This window comes from Uloborus diversus, chromosome 1 (genome assembly GCF_026930045.1).
Source record: "Uloborus diversus isolate 005 chromosome 1, Udiv.v.3.1, whole genome shotgun sequence".
Taxonomy (NCBI): Eukaryota; Metazoa; Arthropoda; class Arachnida; order Araneae; family Uloboridae; genus Uloborus; species Uloborus diversus.
The window spans coordinates 246,371,881-246,391,750 of NC_072731.1; the positions used below are offsets into that span (position 1 = coordinate 246,371,881).

The window sequence follows — 19,870 nt, forward strand, 5'->3', positions numbered from 1 at the left end:
TAATTCTTTTCAAAACAGTTATTTTTCTATAAATATTTCATTTGGAAGATATATTTTTAAAAGAAAATAAAAAACTACTTTTGACTTATAACAGATGCAAAATCAATATAAAAACCAATTCACATTTCAACCATTCCGTTCGTCCTTCCCGATTTTTTTTGCTGCAAAACTGATTTTGTGAATCCATTGCCATGACAGCACACTGAATTGCATGGCTCCCATCACGTTTTGGCGATGCTGGTTTTTGACGGCCGTCGAATTCAAGGAGTGAATGTGACTGCCAATCATAGGAGAGACTCTGTTTTACTTTTGCGGGATTGTTTCTCGTATTGTTTACTGCTAGTTTCGTATGAATTTTTTTTTTAATGATAATAAATGTTTTTCAAAAGAAGAGTCTTGAAGTTATTATGAGGGTTTTCACTCAATTATCTTCATTTTGCATGAAATGCTTAACATATAATTGCTTGAAAATTCAGTTTTCCAATGTGTTTTTTCGTTAAAAAATAATTCTACAATTCAAAGTAACTTGCAAAACCATCTTCTGACGGTAAAAAATAGCAGTGAGACCATTAACGAAACCCATCAAATTCTGTTTTTTAAAATAAGGCAGTAGAAGTTTTTGAATCTTTGCTTGAATAGTCATTGTTTCGGAATGAGATGAAGCAAATCCTATTTTAACTAAACAAAACAAAACCACACACACAAAAAATCTCTTTTGGTTACGCGTTTAAAACCAATTTAATCCTTTTATATGATGGCACTTAGTTTCAAAAGTCGTCAAATCCTAGTGATATTAAACTGTCTTCCACGTTTGCTGGACTTTTCAAAAAATTAAATAAAGAGGCTTTGCCAATAGCCTATTCATAAATATAATATAATATTTTGCGAGAACTATCCTGTCATTTTCAAAAATTGCCATGTTTTTGGAACTTCTGGATAAATATAATAATTGAATTCTTTTGTTAACTTGTCATTTTAAGGGTATGCTTCAGCTTATATATTTTTCAGTAAAAATTTAGTTATACAATTTATAGGAAACCAACAACAAATTGTACGGAATGGGACTATTCGGCGCGGCCGTTTTGGCGCGACCCATTTCAATACGACCTGTTCAAAAATCGAAATTGTCTGCCTACAAATATGCCAAACATTGCTTCAAAATTCAAGATATCTTTAGTTTTTTAAGTTTTGTAAAAAGTTTTATGAAGTAATAATTTTAAAGATGTATTTTGTTTCCTTTTTCTATTATTAGTTGATAAAATATAAGTTTAAAAACATCTTCATAATTTTTCGACGTAGATAAGTCAGGAGACAGCATCGACATTTTTCTATGAAATTTAAATATAAAACTCATTAAATTTAAATTGATTTTTTTTTCGCTGCCGATCATTAATTTGTGCACGTGTTTAAATATCTTTTCTGTAAAAAATTAAAAACTGTCAACTAATAATAAGATGAATTTTTTATGTTTGACATTGGAAAAAGTTAACGTGTTGAGAAAATGACCCGTAACCATGCTCTCTATAAAGTTTTAAGTTGTGTAGCGTGCTTTGAACACAGAATAGACAAGAAAAAAACTCATAAGACTACAAGATACAAATAATATTTATTATGTAAAGATTATTATTATATATTGCTTTTTGGTTTCATAAAGACTAATATAATGAATAAAAAATAAAGTGTTTTCATGTGAAGAAGATTTATGAAATTATTTCCAATAGCTGCTACAACAAAGAAGTAATCACCACAGAAACACAAAACAGCTCAGCATTAATTTAAAAAAAAAAAAAAGACAAAATTAAACAAAAATGGACTGGCACTGGCATTATTTGATATATTTTCAAGATACTTTCCTTTATGTTATCGCAGTAAAACATACGTGGATCACATATGCTCCCTCTTTCCCCCGCATTGCAATTTTTAAAATAAATTTTAACTAGCCTCTAGAGCACCAAATTCACATACTTCTTCCAGAAATCTTTTTTCTTCTTCGAACTAAAATTTCTAAAATTCACAAAGTTCAGAATGCAAAATCTGGCGCCGAAACGGACGCGCCGAATCATAACAAACCCCAAATTGTAGAAGTCTTTTTTTTTTTTTCGATTATCCAAAATCGTAAAAAGAGGAAAGAAGTCATTGAATTTTTATTTTGAATGGTATGATAAATTGAGCAAAAATATTACATACGCCTTTTTTAGATTTGAAAGAATTCCTTTTCTGTTTGATAAATATTTTGAGCTTTACATATTAAATAACAGTACACAATGATGCATTCCTGGTGTTTTTCTAGAAATGTCGATGGTAAATGAAAATGCATATTTGAATCTCATATTTACGATTTTGTAATTTTCAAATTTAAGTTGTGAGTAAATATCAATATTGTAAATAAAAATAATCATATATAAAGCCTGGATTTCTATAACATTAGCCTTTTTTTTTTTTTTTTTTTGCAAGTTTAGGTTTTTTTGTATTTTAAGTGCTTTTTGACTTTTTAGAACGTACTTGGGAGTTACAAAATAAAAAACAAAAATATTATAACTATTTCGCAAAAAAAGAAGTCCTACACGAAAAACCAAAAGGAAAAAAAAATCTGTTCTAGCCTACAATCTACTTAGTAGCATTATCATACATAAATTCAATAGAAGAACTTACTCATTCTTAAAGTATTTCAACTGGGTTGCACCATTCAGTTTTCAAGTAAAGTAATGATGCTGTCCATCATTGAAAGGAGATGTTGCTAACAAAAGCAAGCAGAAATAACTTAAGGCGATTTCATAAAAGGATGAGACAATGGGGAGTTTTCATTCCGATTTTTAGAACTGTTATATTTTAGAAGAAGGAAGGTGTCCCTTTCTTGACATTTCTTTCTCATAGTTCACTGGTGTTCACACCCTCCTCCCCCTTTCCAGAATAAAAAAGGGGGGGGGTCGGGGTCTAAAACGGTGCTAAAACATGGGGAAGGACTTCCTTATGGAATTACAATAAGAGTTGTATTAATCATTTATTTTCAACTTCAATAAAAATTGTATCAAGATTTATCTCAATACTAGCTGCGTTGCCCGGCTTTGCACTGTCTACCTCGACAGGTAAAAGTTATGTCAAGTGATGCATGTTCAACAAATCAGGCTTGAAAAAATAAAAAAGAAAAATTTTGTGGCAGATTGCGGAAAAATAACCAAAAAGTAATATTTAAAATCCCCCCTATTACTGGAAAAGCCTTTAAAACAAAATCCAGAATTTTATTTGTTCATATTCAAGAAAAAAAATGGCAACAGATTATTAATGATACGCTATTAATGACGCATAAAAATAAAGATGAACATTCCAAGTTTTTTTGGTGTGTGTTAATACTTAAATGGTGCATGTTCTGCACCGCTGGATTGGCCGTGCAAGGTGCATGTGATGATGATTTACCCTTTATACGTTGGCTAGCAGATTCCCAGACATACCCCAATGTGATTATTTTTAATGGGGTTTTCTCAAAGACTTTATGTACCACCATTGCCTACAACATTGCAAGAACTGAAAGAATGCAGTTGTGTAGCATTACGAAAATAGACTCTGAAACACTCCAAAATGTATGAAATGAACTAGAATATAGGTTAGATGAGTGTGGCGTTATTGAAAGGTTCAAATTCGAACATATTTGTGATTGAAAAGAATTTTTGTTTATCATTTATTCTCATCTAATATCAGATGCAAAAATGCATTTCTCAAATTCCATTTTTTCAAAATGAAGACATCAAAAGTGTAAAAACGGCAAATAAAAGAGCCTATTATGATAAAATACTTTTAAAATAGCATTTTAACAGGTCTACATGATGAATAGTATTAATAATCACCGACATGACATATCCATCGACATGACATATCCATCGAAAATTTGGATTAAGGAAAACAAGTCTGAGGTTGAGACATATTAGCATAACGAGCAATACCACACACAGACTTCCTGTATCTGTTTAATATTTTCTTTTTTAATGCTAATTTAAAATAAAATTTGTTTGTGTACTGTTCTTACTTAGGTTATAATTACATATAAATCTCATACTTTGCACTTTTTGCATATTTTCTCTTGTTTATCTAGTTGCCTAAGAGATATACCAATGAAAAATGAGAAAACGAAATTGTTATTTAACGTGTACAGTAAAATCGTCTATTAAAGAATGAATTCCTTCAGGTTTAAATAAAAAGTGCCCTTTAAACAGAAAGTATTGCCAAATGCATAATTTGTGGTTATCCAAACAAATAGAATCAAAATTTTTTAAGTTTTAAAGATTTGAATTTCAATTTTTTTTGTCATATAGGGAGATTAGCTACAACAATTTTAAATTATCAAAGACATTCAAATGAACAACTTCATTTATTTGAAATGAACGAGTTCAATGAACAGGTTAAAAAAAAATGTTCCTCTGATAAACAGATCATTAAAAAGAATGACATTTCCCATCTATAGTTTAAATCATTTCATTGGTCCTATGCTAGTTCTAATGTAACGTTTAAATTCATTGTTTACTTTTAAAACTTGCTTAATGAATCAGCAAATTTGTTTCTTGTATCAGTAGCACTTATTTATGTATTTATGATTTTATTTTATAGATATGGAAGGGGAGGACGTAGCAACTACAGTCCTCACATGTGAGGGAGATATTGATGACCCCACATTCCCTTTCAAGCTCCAGCTTCTGGTTAGCAAGCTGCAAAATCTCATCTCAGATGGTATGTTATCTTTTTTGATTAATTTATGTGCATAAATTTTTGTAACAAGCTGATGAATTCATCAAAAACATTTTATTCTGCCCCATCCCCAGTATTTTACTAGTGTTGAAATATAAAACTAACTTATACCCCATTAAATCCCCCCCCCCCCCTTTATTTATTTATTTTTTTTCTTTGATCCTCTGTAGTAGAATTTTTTTTTTATATAAAAGGTTAACTTACATTGAACATAGATTAGTCATAAAACATTGTCAAGATTCACCAAGCAATGCTTAAAGTAAAATCAGAGACAATTAAAAATTACAAATAAAATGTTGAATACATTATTACAACATCATCATCAACCCCAAATCCGAATTATTTCAATTAAAATCGCTCAAAAATCTTTTTTTCTGTTTCTTTTTTTTTTTTTTTTTTTTTTTTTAACTCATTAAATCTGAAAAATTCATCAATTCTATGTTTGCAAAATTTAAAACATTGATGATTTTCTTTTCCATATAAAGTGGTTTTCCCCATCCTAATTGAGAAATGGTCTTTCGATTCAAGAATTTACTGTATGTGTCACAGCTTTATGTTTTTTCTGCTACTAGGTGTACATAGTAATAGAAAATGAATGTTTGTTTTAAATATTTGTTAAATTCACTTGGGGATACTGACTAAAATGCTCAGCGACTGGAAAAGCTTCGAGTTGGTAGAGATCCTTTGGTTGCTGATGTAGTCCAATAAAAGGGGGGGGGGATTAGTAAAAACTGACTCTTTAAAATAGAACCCGGCTTTTTAAAAATATGTCATACCTAAAAAAGCCATCTGACTTTTTTTGGCCTCGTTAGAATCAGACTGCTCTGTTTCAAGTACTTTCCTCTTCCCTTAAATGAGTACTTCAAAAACCCTAAATATACTAAACTAGCATAGAACTGATTGCTTTTAATGTAGAAAACATTGCGTTTGAAACTTTATTATGCATTAGATGAATATTGTGTGGTGGGGTAAAGTGGTCGCAAAATACAGGTTTTTCAATTTAGGTAAATAAATACAGGAATTTCTTTTAAAAATTAAAAAAAAAATTGTTATTTTACATTACATTAATAAAGCACTGAATTTTCGGAAGAAAAAAGGATTTAAATAGCTTAATGGCACTTTCTTTTTTATGTGTGAATGATCTGGGTTGGAGTAAAGTGGTCATTTAACCTTAAAATATTAGGTTAAAATGTTTAGTACAGCATTAAAATTTCATTTGACACAATTTTCGTTCGTATGCATATTGATTTTCAGGGACCATGCTAAACATTCGCCACAACACCAAATGCAATAAAAATTGGAAATTCGGAGGAAAAAAATTCTGATTTGTGTGTAAAATTTATTGCCGAACAGGAAATTCTCCAAAATTTCCACAGGAAAAAAATATCTTATCTTCAAAAGATTCAAAAAATTAAGTTATACTTCATTCTCTGGTTTAATGTTTCTACAAACAAAAATACATTAAAATCAGTTAAAGTTAGCCAAATCTCAAAAGTCTTAGCCAAAGACTAACACTTTTACATTATTTTAAACACACAAATTTACCAGCTAACAATTCGAAATCGTTAACGTAGCCCCTGATTTTAGAAAATTTCTTATTTTGGAACAGTATATTATGTACTCATTTATTTTAAGTTTTATTGTTTGTCATGTCCTATGGTCAAAATGAGACAAAACTGATTTTATCCAAGCTGGTTTTATCTGTGGTTAAATCCACCATTTGTCGAAACTCATGTAACCCTGATTCTTTGATAAACTTAGGGAAAGGGGTTCCCGCATGCTCCTCTCAAAAAATTTTCGTAGCTGAAGTATCAAAACACTATCTGTAAATTTCCTATCTATTTCAAAATTGCGGTCTTGAAAGTTAATTTTAAGCTATATTTTGTGAAGTTGGAGGAAGAGGTAGAGTTGAGATGTTCCTCAAAGTTTTTAAAAACTGAAGTCTGTAAAACTTTTAGGCTCTCCTTGGAGTTATAGGGAGAGTAGTAAACTAGTTTTAAATGAGAAAAATTATCCATTGTTAATGTTTTCCCAGTGCTATCAAATGAATCAAACCAACTACAGTCGAACCTTGTTAAACCGCCATCCTCTTAGTTCGCCAAGAAAGGTGGTGAAAAAAATGTTCTGTATGCTAAGGCAATACAAAGTCCTTCATTAAACGGCCACCTTACTGTCTGCCAACTGCCATTGATTTTCAACGGAAACTGCATACTTGGTATGATAACATTACTGTTAAAACCACCATCTCCATCTTGAAAGACTATGCCAAACAATTCAAACTTGGAAATAACCCATTAAGGTGAGTGAATATACATGTCGCCGCACAAAAAGAAATCATGAAATGTCACACACACCTGCCGCTAAGCCCCATGCAAATGCACCTAGATTAGCCACTCCACTAGGTACACCAGGTAAAATTGTCCAGCTTTCTTATCTCTTTTTCTGTTTAAAAGCCCCCTTTATAGCACTTGGTCCCAAAGGAGCATTGTTTCCAACATCTCCGCAACTTTTTCACTTCACTTGACTTGATCTTATCGGTACTCCCACACCTTTCAGCCTTTTCCTTTTGACATTTCGCTACTCAGCTCGTAAATGACATCGTATGAAGACTTCAGTATAAACGGCAGTTCGTAGCCCAATTCTGTGACATTGTCATCTTTTGCTTCGTTCTGCAGAAATTTTGACATCAATCTTAACCAATGACATGCCGGACTGCTGACAGATGATCAGAATTAAGTAATATTTTGAGTTTATGTCTGTTTTGGTCCAGAGTAAATACAGAAATAGCATAAAATTTCCGAAAAAAAATAGTTTTTTATCATGTTCCAATTTTAGAACATTGGCACTTTGCATGAAGTTTTTTTTTTTTTTTTTTTTGATAAATATTCTATATTTGGAAATGCATGTCATATAGTTTCTAGATTTTATGATTGAATGAATTTGTGCGGAACCTCCCGATGCTGCTGCTCCTATCGAAAACCGCCTCCAGGTTGCGACTATATCCTACGCACACATGCATACATACACATACACACGCATACCCACACACTCATGCCTGCATACAGACACAAACACACATGCCTACATACACACACTCTTGTGATTGTGAAAAATATAATTTGAATTCAAGATGTGAAAATTCAATTTTTTTTTCATTTGTTTCTTTTATTTCTTAATAATCTTAGTCTTTACTTTTCCTCTGAGTTTCATGAAAAATTTTCAGCAGTGTTTGTGAAAAAAAGTCAACCAGTACACATACATCAGTTACAGTAATCAGCTCTAAATCCTTTTCTAAAATATCTTCTTCCTAAGTAATATTGCCTGGTTCATCAGGGGGTAATTGGCATATTCTGTGTCTGATAAACTCGAATTTGATAATGTTTCTAAATGCGCCACAGCTTGTTCTACTATAACAAATCTCTTTGACATTTATAAACAAATACTGTCTGTAAATGTCGTCACACTTTTTTTACCACTTTTGACCCACTCCACCTATTTGCCACAATCGTCACACTTAAGCATACCCCCCCCCCCCTTGTCACATGTCACAGAATCTTTTGTAAATATTTTTTTGCAAAAAATGCATGATGTCACACTTGTTATCCTTTCACTCCATATTGTCACAAACTGTCCCAGTTTCACGAACTCCCCCTTCCCCCTCAAAGAGTGACATTTGTGGAGAGCCCTAAAGCTGGAACACGTCAAGCAAAATTTGGTTTAGCTCAAAACAATTATTGCTATTTATTAGAGTGCTTTTAAAATACGAGGTATCACAAGCCCACTATATTATTTTTCAGGATCACATGATAATGCAGGTGTGGGTTCAAAGTCATTTCCTCTGTCAAAATGTTATTATTTTCTTTTTTTACAAAGCATTATACCCTTTTTTAAAGTGTCAACTTATGTGGATTTGCAAACTTCTGAACGAGAGTACATTCAAAACAAGAAAATTAGAGAATCATTTATAACGAAACTTGAAATTTTCTGCTTGGAGTCTAGCGATTCACTTCCCAAAAATTTGACTCCGGGAAGCGCCAATGTTTCCAAAATTGGAACATGCTATTTTGAAAGGGCATATCTTTTGAAAATATCATTGTACATTTGTACAAGCTTTTCAAAATCATGCATTGATGTATTTTTTTTTATGAATATAATAAATATCGTCACATTTTCTGAAAATGCCAATTTTTGGTGAATATTCCTAGAAAAAGCTTTGGAAAACTAAAAAACTCATTTTCAAAAAATCGCAATAAAAAATTTTAAATAGATAAACAGTAAAATAACAATTCAAAAAATACTTCAAAATGAGACTAAAAAGTGTTGATAGAAACATGTTCTTTTAAAAGGTAGAATCTATGTCAATTCAACAAGGGGTTAACATGATGGCCTCGGATTTTTTTGAATTTAACACATGTTAAAATTCATAAAATTAAATAATAAAAAATTAAGATATATTTTTTTTTTTTGTTTGTTTTGGCCAAAAAAATTCCTGGGTCAAGATACAGGTCGCCAAAGATAGCGATCTTCTCACTTGGGATTTCGGTCAAAAATTTAAAGTCCATTATCTCAGGAATGGTATAACATATTTTGTTGCGGTTTGTTTTATTTAAAAGGATATTTTTTCTTGTTTAAAAACATATGCAACATTTTGAAATATGTTCTTTATTTTTTTTTCCACAGTCTTTTTTAAAAAAAAGTTTAAAATATTTTTTTTTATTTTTCTCAAATACGTCAATTTCAAAAAATTCCCTTTTTATTACTGTTTATTAGTACCACTGAGCACTAGTTCCCTGAAACGGAGAGCTTCCACTTTTTTGTTTACAGATTTTAGAGGCATTTGAAAAAAATGAGGGTTTTTAAGGAACTCTTTACGTAATGGCAGACCTGAAAATTAAAAAAAAAAAAAAATTCACAACAAGTGACCAGAGAACACTTTTAATTAAGTTATATAGCGAAATTTTCATTTTGAGTCTCTACTTTATCCAGAAATTTTATTTTTTATGAAAACAAGAATGCGGTCTCCAACCAATTCGCTGCATTTCCCTTTCAGCATAGCGCCGAAAGAATAGTTACGGGCAATGCTATTTTGTTCTCACTAAATTCAATATCACGATAAAATTGCGACTCTATATGAAAATTTCGCTGTATAACTTAATTTAAAGTGTTCTCTGGTCACTTGTAAAATTTTTTTTTTTTTTTGAATTTTCTTGTCTGTCATTACGTGAAGAGTTCCTTAAAAACCCTTGTTTTTTCAAATGCCTCTAAAATCTGTTAAATGAAAAAGTGGAAGCTCTCCTTTTTCAGGGAATGTAGTGCTCAGTGGTACTAATAAACTGTTAGAAAATGAAAATTTTTGAAACTGACGTATTTGAGAAAAATCAAAAAAATTATTTTAAACTTTTTTTTTTCAAAAGACTGTGAAAAAAAAACTAAAGAACATATTTCAAAATGTTGCATATGTTTTTAAACAAGAAAAAAATATACTTTAAAATAAATTAAATCGCAATAAAATATGTTTACCATTCCTGAGATAATGGATTTTAAAAATTTTGACGGAAATCCCAAGTGAGAAGACCGCCATCTTTGGCAACCTGTATCTCGGCCCAGGAAATCTTATTTTTTTATGAATTTTAACATATGTTAAATTCAAAAAAAAATCGAGACCATCATGTTACACCCCTTGTTGAATTGACATGGATTCTATCAAACGTTTTTTAGTTTAATATCATGCTCCATTTTTGGAACATTGGCGGATAAACGGTTAAACCGACATCCGACATAAGCCTTAACGCTTTTGTCGGATGTCTTTTCATCCATAAGCTCATTATTTTTTGCATTGAAAAAGGCGTTCCCTGCAACGCCGAAACACGTGTCTGCTGTAATTTACAAATTTGTGCTTCTACTTACGTTGTTTGGTCTGACTTTACTATTCAGCACAAAGGTATTTATTTATCTTATAAGGATCAATATTTAAAGTATTATGAGGCGAATGATTAAATGATTAAGCAAGCATTCAAATAGTGTCATATAATGAAAAGTCAGAAAATTCCATTAAGTTCCGTTAGATATTATCCGAGTTATTAAACAACAAACTACGCGAGGGGCCACACAGGCCCCTTCGTCTTTCTAGTGTTAAACTTTTTTAACATAATTATTTGTGTTAAAATATTTGTGGAAAATAGATAAAATTAATTTTAAACTCTAAATTATCACTATAGTACGCTAATTACTTGAAAACAAAGAGTCAAGAAAGGAGCAAACGGTCTAACCTTATGCTAATGAAGGCTTTTTCAGTTACTGTTATTGTTTATTATTCACAGCCTAAATATTCAAGCGATGTAAAATAAACAGCATACAGGCAGGGTAACAGTTGCTGCGAATCCTGCTGTAAATATTGCGGTTCATTGCGTTGGTGTTGAGGGAGAAAAAGAACAGGTAATCTGCGGCAGCGTATAATCCTCATTAATTTTACACTTTTTAAACTGATAATCCACGGATTATGCGCAGGAAAAACTGCAATCCATTTTTTTTTTTAATTTCAAGCACGTACACACACAAAAAAAGGGAAAATAAATAAAAATATAAATTATTGTCTGAAAATAGTGAGGGGGCCCAGGCACCCTCCAGCCCCTCCCACGAGCCGCCACTGCAGGTATACATTGTGTACTTGAAGTGTACATATTATTTACATTTTGTGCACTATTATAGTTCTTATTTATTTATTGCTTTTGAGTATTTGGTGCTCTTTGGGGCAGTTTTAGTACTGCAAACTGCATTGGTTTTCTTTTTCCAGAGGAAAATCCTATCAAAGTAACCAAAGTTGAGCGGTGGAATAGTGTGCGAGTGACTTTCAACATCCCTTTAGAAGCTGCTCAGCGCTTAAGACAGTTGGCTGAAAGAGGAGACAGAGTATTAAGAGATCTTGGGATCCTATCAGTTCAAATTGAAGGAGACCAGGTATACTTATGTTTACTTTTTTTTTTTCATCGGGAAAGATTAGTAAATTGAACAATTGAAAGAATGTTAATTTAGTTCCTTAGCTTCATTTACAAATTCTCCTTTCATAAAAACTAAACCTTTATTTTACTAAGTATGTTTTCTATATTTGAAAGTTATGTTTCCCCAGACAAAAAGGAAGAGCAGACTGCTTCCAGATAAAAGGGTACTTTAATTCAGTCAAAAAAGAGCACTTTTTTGTGGAAATTTTGAAATGGAAAGGTGCTTTAAAAAATGTAAAAAAAGGGTTTTATGCATGTTAGTATTTTTCAATAGTAATAATGTTTTAAGTTATAAAAACTTTTTATTGTTTTGCATTTAAATCAAATTTTAATGGATACAGGAAACGAGGGAGTAAAGTTTCAAGGCCATGCTTGAATGAATCTTTACCTTTGGACTGGGAGAAACAGTAAAAGGCTTGATCTGTCTGCAGTGTAGCTGAACTTGGTTGAAAAGAAATACAGTAAACTCCCGATTATCGGCAGTCGGATTTTCCGTGGCTCGAATTATCCTCGGGTCCATTCACTTTTTTTTTTTTTTTGAAACTTCTGATTGTGATGTTGTTCGCTTTTAGATTTTACATGCATTTTTTACATTCCATGTTAGTAGATGCAATGTAGCAATGTTTTTAGTTATAATTTAAATGTATTTGTGAGTGTCATTAATATTTTTTTATCAATTGCATACACTAAGTATCGTTTTTTACCTAGCATTCAGATTATCCGCGGTTTTCGCTTATCCACGGTTACCGTGCCACCCTATTCCATGGATAATCGGGAGTTTACTGTACCAATAATTCACCCATTTGTTTGTACAAGCCATTATTTGTAACAACCTTGAATAAGTAAAATTGTGCCTGGGGGGGGGGGACTCATATAGTTACTTCAAACAGAATTACTACTATCCAGGATGACAAGAAATAACTTGGATACACATGATACATTATAATTATAATGCTAAGGAAAATACTCCCCCCAAACTTCAAAATAAGTGTGAATACATTATTTTGTCTAATGCATTTTCAAATTTTAAAAGTAGCTACCTTTAGTCTTAATACAGAGCTTCAAAAAAGGGCAAAATTTTCAGCTATGGGCCGAAACTCACTTACTGATATTTTTCCCATTCCTTGCATAAGGATTTCTTTAGGGATGCCAATGTTTTATGAGTTTCAGCACACACAAGTTAAATCAAGTTTTTTTTTAAAAAATCATTGATTTAAATCAAGTGTTTTTCTTAACAAAATCATTGATTTTATTTTTATTAATTAATTTTGCATTTTTGGAATGTGTTGCTCTAAATTTAACTACACTGCATTATATAATCTTAACTTCAACTGGCAAAAGTTACGTAGATCCCTCTTTCTGTTTGCATTACAGATTTTCAGATTCTTGTAATATTACTTTTTCTCTAAAATAAGTTCAGAACAAAAAAAAAAAAAAAAAAAATTGCAGTTTTTCTGATGCACCATGACTAATATAGTTAGGAAAAGTAATCGTTCAACATATTTTATCCTTAAAATGTACATGATGATGTAAATCTTATATTTCAGCAAAGCATGAAACAAAATTACATCTTATCTAAACATTATAAAAAATTTATAAATTTTTAAAAAATATTGAATATTTATTGAATTTATCCTACTAAGCTGGATGGATTCATTAGTTCAGATTGCTTTATTATCAAGGTTTTTTGCCTTCTTCATCCCAATTGAACAATTGAATCAATTTCAGAACTTTTGTTGACTCTAAGCTTATAAACATAGAAAACTCAAATTTTAAGAATTTTTCTTCTAAAAAGGATAAAAATTATAATTCTAGGAAATATTGGTACCACTGTTTCCTAGAGTTAGTTGAAGGATTGGTAGTTGTAGCTGGGAGGGCAGGGGAGTAGTTAGGTTAAATATAATTTGAATCATGCATTTGTATTAAAACTATTAAAATCTACTTATACCTATTATTAAAAAATAGCTACTGCCCTAAAATGAAAATAGCTAAAACGTTACTTTTTCATCTAGTGTATGAAATATATTATGTTTATAAATGTATGGTTATAAATAGTGTTTGTTCACTCTAGGAAAAAAAAGGGCAGGGTGCTGGCCTTTGAAAGGGGCCCTTTTTTAAATAAGGGCACTATTTCAACGCGGTGTCCCCCCCCCCCACCCAAGACCAATGATGCACCACTCAAAAAGTACCCCCTCCCCCCCCCCACATACACACACACAAATGCCAACTAAGCTAAGCACATTTTCCATACGCCATAGGAACATTTGGCAAAAACTGAAACATGGCTTTTGGTGTTTTTCAACACTTTTCAGGCCATAATTTTAACTACCTATAAGAGTAAAAAAAATTCTAGGCATTTCAAAACCCTTTGAATTTCAATTTAAGAAGAACAGTGTTTAATTACTGATCTCCCCTTTCTACCAAAGAAACTGCCTAGTAATGTGCATTGTGCCATTGAGTATTTTAGTAGACATCAAAATCGTGATGAGTGTAAATTCTCCTTTTTTAAATATACTACACTTCAAATAGAATAATTAACTTAAATTACTGTGTGCAGTGCTTCAAAATGCAGTGGTAGCAAGTTGCAAAACTAAAAAGACTTTATTTGAGCTCTATTTCCTAGTCTTGGAGTTGTTCAAATTCATAACACAAATGTGTTGGCAGATGTATGCGCTCCTAAATGCAATACATAAGCAGCTTGGGCCAAGCTAAGATTTTTATCTCAGACAATTTTTGTAAAAATTTAATACATCAGCATTTTAATTTTGTGATTTTTTTAAAAAACCAATTGTATAATATTTATAAAGGAAAAAGAAACAGTGCAAGATCATTTTAGTTAGAAAAAAGCACAAGTATGTCAAAAGTATGGTTTTTATTGTGTCAATAAGTGTTTTAAATAATCTGTTATATGAATCACACACACATACACACACACACACACACACACACACATATAAAAAGATAATAAAAATTCTTAGCAAAAAGGAAAGAATTGAATGAACACCCAGTCAATGTGATATTTTTCCATTTCAAATGGTTTTTAGGGGGGGGGGTGCTGGGGATGGGGGTTAAAAATCTTAAGATATTAAAAAAATACCCTTGCATTTTAGCCCAGTAAGTTTTGAACTATGTTCTTCTTAGGAAAGAATCAGAAAGTTAACTTTCCAGAAACAGATGTGAAAAGATTGCTACACAATCACTAGCAATGCGCTAAAATTAGCAGGCCTAATTTCCACGTGCAAACGAAAAACAGACCCAAAGGGCTGAAATGTTAGGAAAATGTCCTATTCCCTCTCATTGTTGATTCTCAGACGATCAAGGATGGGAAGGAATGAAACAAAGATCTCTCCCTTCCCAGAGGACCCTACTCCTTCCCACAACCTTTCAAATACCCACCCTCAGTAGAAGGAAGAACATGCCTTTGTTTCCTACTGATAAGCCTGTTTGAATTCTGAGAATCTCATCCCCTCTTTGCCTAGGTATTTGCTTCCCCTTTTGTTTATGGGGCCGTTTTCAAGGTGAAATTCTGGGAGCAAGGATAAGACATGAGCGTTTTTGCAGACGATCGCTGGACAAATAAAATTGCCCCGATATCGCGGCAGGTCGAAACGATGGTTGAGGCATCTTTTTAAAAACACAGGGTGCAATTTCTTATTTTTGAAAAGGACGGGGCACATTTCGCGATCTAAAAGAAGGGCAGGGCGCATTCTGCTGATATGGAAAAGGGCAGGGCGCTGCGCCCTTCAAAAACGGCCTAGCAGGAACACTAGTTATAAATGTATTAACATCTTCAAATTTTTAAAAATCAAAAAGTTTATTTTATTGTTTATTTGAAAAAAAATCTATTTTAATGTCATTTTACAGTATATGTTTGAAAGTTATTCGCATGTCTAATTTTAACTTTTTTTTAGGTCATCACTTTAACATTAGCTAGCCAGTATAGTGAACCTCAAGAAATAGTCTTAAGAAAAACATCCGAAGAAGAAGGCAATGTTGCGAGTGTCTCTTTTAGCCTACCAAATTCTGAACCTGTGCCTGGCCCTAGTTCGGCTGAATCAGCTCATAAAAATATCAGTCAGTTCCTTGGACATATTGTTGGAGGAGCCACGGCTGCTGCTTCTGCAGTAAATCCTTCATCGAGACTGGAAAGAACATCATCTCCAAAAACAGACATTTCAGTTGGCTTTCGTTCACCTAATGTTATTGCTCCATCAAGTACTGAACCCATACCATTTCCTCCTGCCGCTGTTGTCACTACTTCTGCTGCAATATCTGTTTCTTCTCGTGTTTCCCCAAATGTTTCTGTTAAATCCTCATCTGGTTTTGGTCCATTTCCTTTTGCTAGCATGACACATGCAATGAATACAAAAAATAATTCATCAAGTCCTCAGTATCAGCCGGTTGTTCATGTGCAAAGTGGAAATCCTCGCATTTCATTCACCTCCTCTCCAGCTCAGTTGACATCTGCAATTCTCAATTCTTCTAATCCTACGTCAACAAAAGTTACTACAACATTACATAAAATTCCGAGAACATTATCAAACTCTGCTTTTAACAATGTTTTGTCACGAACTGCCCCACCTAATGTTATAGCATCAACATCTCGTGGTAATGTTGCACTTTCAAGTCCACTTCTTGTTAATTTGCTTCAAAGTGAAACATCTAATTTGCAGCCTAACAATAAATTAATGCCTCCTCCATCTCAGGCTTCAAACCAACCCCCTAAACGTAAAAGAAAACCACGCAAAAATAAGGATAAAATAATTGAAGATGGTAATGTGTCTTCACCAAGTTTTTCAGCATCACCTTCACCGCCTTCATTTCAAACTCATTTAGGTGTCAAGTCACCTGGAGGATTTGATCCCCTCAGTGCACTTGGCCAATCTCTTAGTGTGCCTATTAGTAATTTATCACCACCACACTCTCAAATTACTACTATTCATCCCATGGCCCAAGGCCAACCACAAGTTTCTACTGTTAAAACTCAACCTCCGAATGTTCATATTCAAGTGCAAGGATTACCACCAGTGTCATTACAGTCACAAATTCAAGGACAGCCTATGGTATCTACTAATCGACCAATAGGTCATCAGGCACTCTCTGCCTTTCGCCATACACAAGGACATCGAGCAGTGCCGAATATCCATCCACAGGCACAAGGTCAGCCTCAAGTACATACAGGTAACCTGCCTCTCCATACTCATATTCCTGTTGGTGCACCACAAATTGCAAGACCTCCATCAACAAATTTGCAATCATATGCAATGTCTGCACCACGTGCAATGCCTGTAAATCCTACTAGGTCATTATTTGCTTCAAAAGACACATCTCTAAAAATTAATGAAAAAGTTTCTAAAGATGCTAGTACAATAAAATCTGACAGGTCTAGTGCACCTTCAACACCCAGTACATCCACTCCAGATTCTAATCCTTTTCCATCTCCTCCTTCATCAAGTGATGGCAAAACAAAGCATTTAATTAATCCCTTTACAGGACAGTTAGAACCTATGCCTAGTGATGATGAAGAGGAAGAAGAATCAATTGGTTCTCTTCCTCCTTTTCCAGATTTCGAAATTGATACTTCTGAAAAAAGTCATTCAGAAAGGAGTTTATCGGATGGTGGAAAGGATAACAACTTATCATCTGATACAGATTCTGGTATTAGTAAATCAATAACTGATGTTTCTCAATCCTCAACTGAGGGGCTGAATGTGGATTTTAGTAAAGATATAAAGAAAACTGAAACTGTGACTAAGACAGAAAGTGTTCCTACTGCATTGGTTACATCTTCTATACCTGGTGAAAAAATTAAGCTAAGATTAAAGTTGGATTCCAAAACTATCAGAGAATCAAAAGATGTTGAATCAAAGGAGAAACGTGTCAAAGAATCTAACCCTGTTCTAAATCAAAAAATTGATGTCGCTGTTGTAAGTATACCTGGTATGAAAAAGAATTCTGCAACATCTCTTTCATCTGCCCCTGAGCCTCGAGTGCCTCCTTTACATATCTCACTTCGTGGTCCGAATGCTGCTGTTGTTGTAAGCCCTAGGAAAGATGATTCTAAGTCAAGACATATTTCAAATAAAGAAGAACATTCAAGTGTAGAACCTCCTCAAAAAGTTAGTCAGAAAAAAGTACGGTCTCCAAGAACTTCTCGCACAGGAGATGCTTCAAATATTGCATCATCCTTAAGTGGTCGTACGTTAGACACTCTTGAAAAAAGGGTTAAAAACAATCCAAAAGATTACAAAAAAGTCAAAGATGATTTCTGGAATCCAAATGCAAAAAATATATCCATGTCTGGTGGAGGTATTGTTGAGGTAAGTGAAAAAATGACTGCTCGTACCTCGTATGATACCTACCTTTCTAACACACCTGTAAGTCAAGTTGTGCAGCATAACACATCAAACATTTTCAATTTTACTACTCGGGATTCTTGCAAGTCAGAGGTAATGACATTGACCTCATGTTCAACTGGAGAAAGTGTTACTTTACATACTTTTTCTGGAACCAAATCTCCACTGCCATTACAAGTATCTGCAGTCTCAGAAACTGAAGGTCTTACTTCTGATGCATTGCAGTCAGTGAAAAAGGTAGTGAGCTCAAATTCATCTAGTGTAGTTCTTCCTGTTGAAAGGACAGAAAGTCAAAGCGTAGATAGAATTGAGCCACATGAAGGAAAACAGAGTGAAAGTTCAGTTCATGTTGGAAGTACTGCTGATAATTTAATTTCAAGTAAGTATATTTTGAAGTATAAATTATTTCTGAAAATTATTTTAAATTAAATATTAAGATTGCTTTTTGATTAATTAAACATTTATAAAATGAATTATACATGTACCTGCTTTAAATGCTGTATCATGTCATGAAATGTAAAATCTGCTGTTTACTGTTAACAAGTCTATATGTACCAAACAGCGATTTGTCATGACAATATTTTTTTGTTTTGTACATTACAACTAAGAGAATGAACATAATTTGAAATCAAATAAGGAGAAACATAAAAAGAAAATGTTCTTAGTGTGCAAAACTGCTTATTTCGTGATGCCTCTATAATTATAACCAGTGCTGTTGTTGGAAAAAAATATTTTCACAAATGTTTCTAGCTGAAGTCTTAAAACTTTTAGGCTGTCTTTGATAATGTCAAGGGGAAAAGGCGGGAGCTCTTTTTAGGTGAAATTCCAAAACTGGAGTCTTAAAAGTGCAGTTTTAGACCATCTATAGTAAACGTAGGGGGTGGGGTTCGTGAGTTCCATCTTCCCGACCATCTTGAAAATTTTCAAAGCTGAAGTATTCAGAACTCTGTTTTAGGCAATCTTTAGAGGATTTAAGAAGGGGCTGCCTCTCAAAAAATTTTATAAATTAAACTCTTAAACTTTAGGCTGTCTTAGGTGATGTAAAGGTGGAAAGGATTAGGGTTGATTAGCTCCTTTAACAATTCATAAAACTGGAGTTGCAAATTTAGTGAACTTGGGAAGAAGCTTCAGAAGTTTCTGAAATTTTAAGAACTCTGTTTTTGGCTATCTTTGGATGACTTAAGAGGGAAGAGAGTTGGAAACAGCTGAAAAGACTGTCATTTGTCATCTATATAGGTAGGGGAGGGGGCAGTGGCGTGCGTAGGGGTTTGCAAGAGTGGCTCTCACCAGGGGGGCAACACCAAGAGGGGCTGAAATTTGCAATGATTATTTCGAAGAAATATTTTCTTTTAAAGTAAGATACTAAATTAGTTTTTTGTAGAAAATTAGAATATAGAGCTAAAAAAAATCCTTCATGCCAAAAAAAAAAAATTTTTTTTAAGTAAAAAAAGAGCATAATTAGTGCATATATGACACATTTTCTTGGTCGCCTTGATATTTCTACCTAGTCCCCCTGGGAGGGATCAGGGACAACTTTTTTTTGTCCCGCATGATCCCTCTTTTTCAAGAAGGGGGCAGCATTTTATATCTCAATGGGGAAATAACTATTTTGAAACATTTTTCAAATAAGTTGCAATGCATTATCTATTGCAATTTGAAAAGAGAGAGAACTCCTCCCACAAATATTACCAAAGATCGTCTGAAAGAATCTTGATATATTATTTCTGTTGCCTGTTTTTTGTTTCTACATGAGATCTTCCTCAATTCTTGATTGATTTC

At 32.9% G+C, this 19,870-nt stretch overlaps 1 protein-coding gene across 1 annotated transcript in view; it reads left to right on the forward strand.

The window, feature by feature from the left end:
• Positions 1–19,870, forward strand: part of LOC129219766 (serine-rich adhesin for platelets-like) — a 67,229-nt gene that overhangs the window by 17,297 nt on the left and 30,062 nt on the right. The window contains exons 2-4 of the mRNA XM_054854066.1: positions 4,600–4,719; positions 11,531–11,694; positions 15,647–18,470. Of these exons, the coding sequence (XP_054710041.1) occupies positions 4,600–4,719; positions 11,531–11,694; positions 15,647–18,470 (3,108 nt within the window). The remainder of the gene's footprint in view (positions 1–4,599; positions 4,720–11,530; positions 11,695–15,646; positions 18,471–19,870) is intronic.